At 49.6% G+C, this 2,512-nt stretch overlaps 1 protein-coding gene across 1 annotated transcript; it reads right to left on the bottom strand.

Annotated features, from left to right (window-relative positions):
• Positions 1-558: 558 nt before the first annotated feature.
• On the bottom strand, positions 559-2,251 carry LOC125524759 (aspartic proteinase nepenthesin-2-like). Its single transcript, XM_048689788.2, has one exon. It carries the CDS (start codon positions 2,136-2,138, stop codon positions 759-761), a length of 1,380 nt encoding a protein of 459 aa, XP_048545745.2. The 5' UTR covers positions 2,139-2,251; the 3' UTR covers positions 559-758.
• Positions 2,252-2,512: the final 261 nt, after the last annotated feature.

Consider the following 2,512-nt stretch of genomic DNA (forward strand, 5'->3'; position numbering starts at 1 on the left):
CCATGATTGAATATGAATAGATCGAAAGTTTCCTCGCAAAAAAAAAACTAAAGAGGGTAAAGAGTACCCTAATGTTGGCTCACTCGCGTCTCTACTCTCTAGCGGCGGGGCTAGTTGAGGTCTTGAGGAGGAGCAGAGCAGTGGCGGTGGAAGCGAAAACGATCAACGGCGACGCGGAGGAAGCCGCGGTTGGGAGACAAGAATAAATGTCATTTTGGTACTTGCATGTGTGCCAAATTGACCTGTTTGCAAATGTATTCAGTTGTCTAAGGTTAACTCCTGTGCAAAATAGACCTGCCTGCAAATGTATTCAGTTTTCTAAGGTTGAATAATCATAGGATAAGACAAAACATTTTGGTAGTCCTAGCTAGGTAGGATCAGTGTTCAGCCATCAGAAATCTTCATCAGCAAAACAAATTTTGAAGCTAATAATGTTGGAGAGCCATGCAACCTTCAACCATTCCATGAGTAACAGAAAGAAAGAAAGAAAGAAAGAAAGGGGTAGTCTATTTAGGCAGCATGACTATGCTTAAAATTGGTCAGAAACAAATTAACAAGAAGGGCAAAACAAATATGATCTTCACAAGCACAGCTAGATTGATAATGTGAGACGGAACATTTATTTCAGTCTATCTGGTATCGCAGTACCAGTACAGCAGCGATGGCCTTTATTTCAGTCTAACAGACAGAGCTAGCTACTGCCACTCGGTACATCTGGGCAACTACCCCTCACTCACTACATCATGCAATGGCCATTCTCAGGCACATACCTCACGATTAAATGAGATCTCCATGTTTGCTAAATCATACCCAACATTGGTATTACGTTGAGCAATCATGCCTAACACTGATTTCCTGTCATCGATAGAAATTCCCAGACAAATGTAATCACCTGCGTACCCTTCGTAGAAGAGTGTGTCGCCAAACAACTCCAGCTCCGCCCCTCCTTGGAAGCCCAGGGTCACCGACACACCCTCCACATCCGACATCTCACCATCGTAACAGTTGATGGCGGGGTTATTAGTGGGATCGTACACCCTCGTGAGTGTGAGTTCATCGTCGATCCTCTTCAGCAGAGGGTCGAAGATGAGTCCAGGAAGGTAGACCAGGGCGGACCCTGAATCCACCAGAATGGGCAGGAACTCCGCCGCCTGTTGCCGAGTAAATATGGGCACTGGCTGATTTTGATCTAGACGGCTTCCTCGCTGGTACGTCACGCTCTTGAGGGAGATGATGAAGTGGGCGCCGTCCTGCTTGAACGGGACAATCTTGCCCGACGTGACAGCATGGCTGCCGAATCGGAGGTAGCTTGTTGTTTTCCTCCACTGATCCCGGAGGTCTCTTCTCTCCGGCGATAGAGCGCAGTAGGAAAATTTGTCGACGCCGGCCTGAGCGACGAAGGAGAACGTACCCATGCCGAGGCCGAGAATGCCGGAGCTGTATTCCCGGACGGCGGTGGTACGTTCCTCCTGCGCGCAGCCAAAGACGATGTCTTGCTCGAAGTTGTAGCCGCCGTCGTCCCCCGCCATGCCGTTCCCAAAGCGGAAGACGTCAGATCCCAGGTAGCCTGACACCTTGCTACCATCGCCGTACCGCTTGTCGAACTTGCACAAACTGTTGTCCGCAGTGGGGTAGGTGTGGCTGGACTGGCACCATGTGATCCTCCCGTGCTCGCACATCGGGTCTTCGCAGGGAAGGTGATGGTAGGTGCTTGACTTGACTGGGTTGAACGGAAGGTAGTAGCTCCTGGTGCAGTTTTTGCACGGAACGCACTGCGTCCATGACAGGTCGTCGCCGGTGTCGAACAATACATATCTGGAACGCGCTTCATCTGGTGGTCCGCCGCCAATGCGGAGCTGCACCAGATACATGGAAAACTTCCGGCGGTGCCGAAACGGCACCACAAACTTCTCCTCCTCCATGGCGGCCGCGGCCGCGGTGGCAGTGGCCGCCAACTCCATCTCCTCCTCCACGACCTCTGCCATGCTCTTCCAGTGAATGACGGGGAAAGAGAATCCAGCCTCCTCCCCGTCACAGGAAGGAGCCACAGCGGCCGCGTCTGGCTCGTGGATGCCCGCAGCGTCGCCGGAGAAGAGAATGGCGATGCTGACTACCAGGATGAGGTAACGGGAAGCCATTTGCAGAAGAGTTGAGCTAGAGGTGGAAGGAGGTGTGTGTGAGTGCGATGCTTTTTGGCCTTCTCACTACAAGTGAATGCAGGTGTGTGTGATCAGTCAACCTCCAAACAACCCGGCGGCAGTTCGCTCATGCATTTCTTCATTCGCATTCTTTCATTTTGTGCCCCTCAAGTTATTCCGTCTCCGATTGATTGATTTTATTTTTTGTACGTTCAGAATACACAGATGATGTATTCATCTACAGAAACTGTCAGAGTGTTCAAGTATGTATATTCAACTTTATTGAAAACTCAAACTATTCCAAACTTTGACCAAGTTTACACAAAATATTATATTACAATAATTATGAACCCAAATATCTACATAATTAAAAT

The sequence above is a fragment of the Triticum urartu genome, chromosome 7A, assembly GCF_056163025.1.
Source record: "Triticum urartu cultivar PI428250 chromosome 7A, HENAU_Tu73, whole genome shotgun sequence".
Lineage (NCBI taxonomy): Eukaryota > Viridiplantae > Streptophyta > Magnoliopsida > Poales > Poaceae > Triticum > Triticum urartu.

Excerpts from the sequence above, each read along its gene's own strand:
- LOC125524759 (XM_048689788.2), bottom strand. The coding sequence starts at position 2,138 with ATGGCTTCCCGTTACCTCATCCTGGTAGTCAGCATCGCCATTCTCTTC.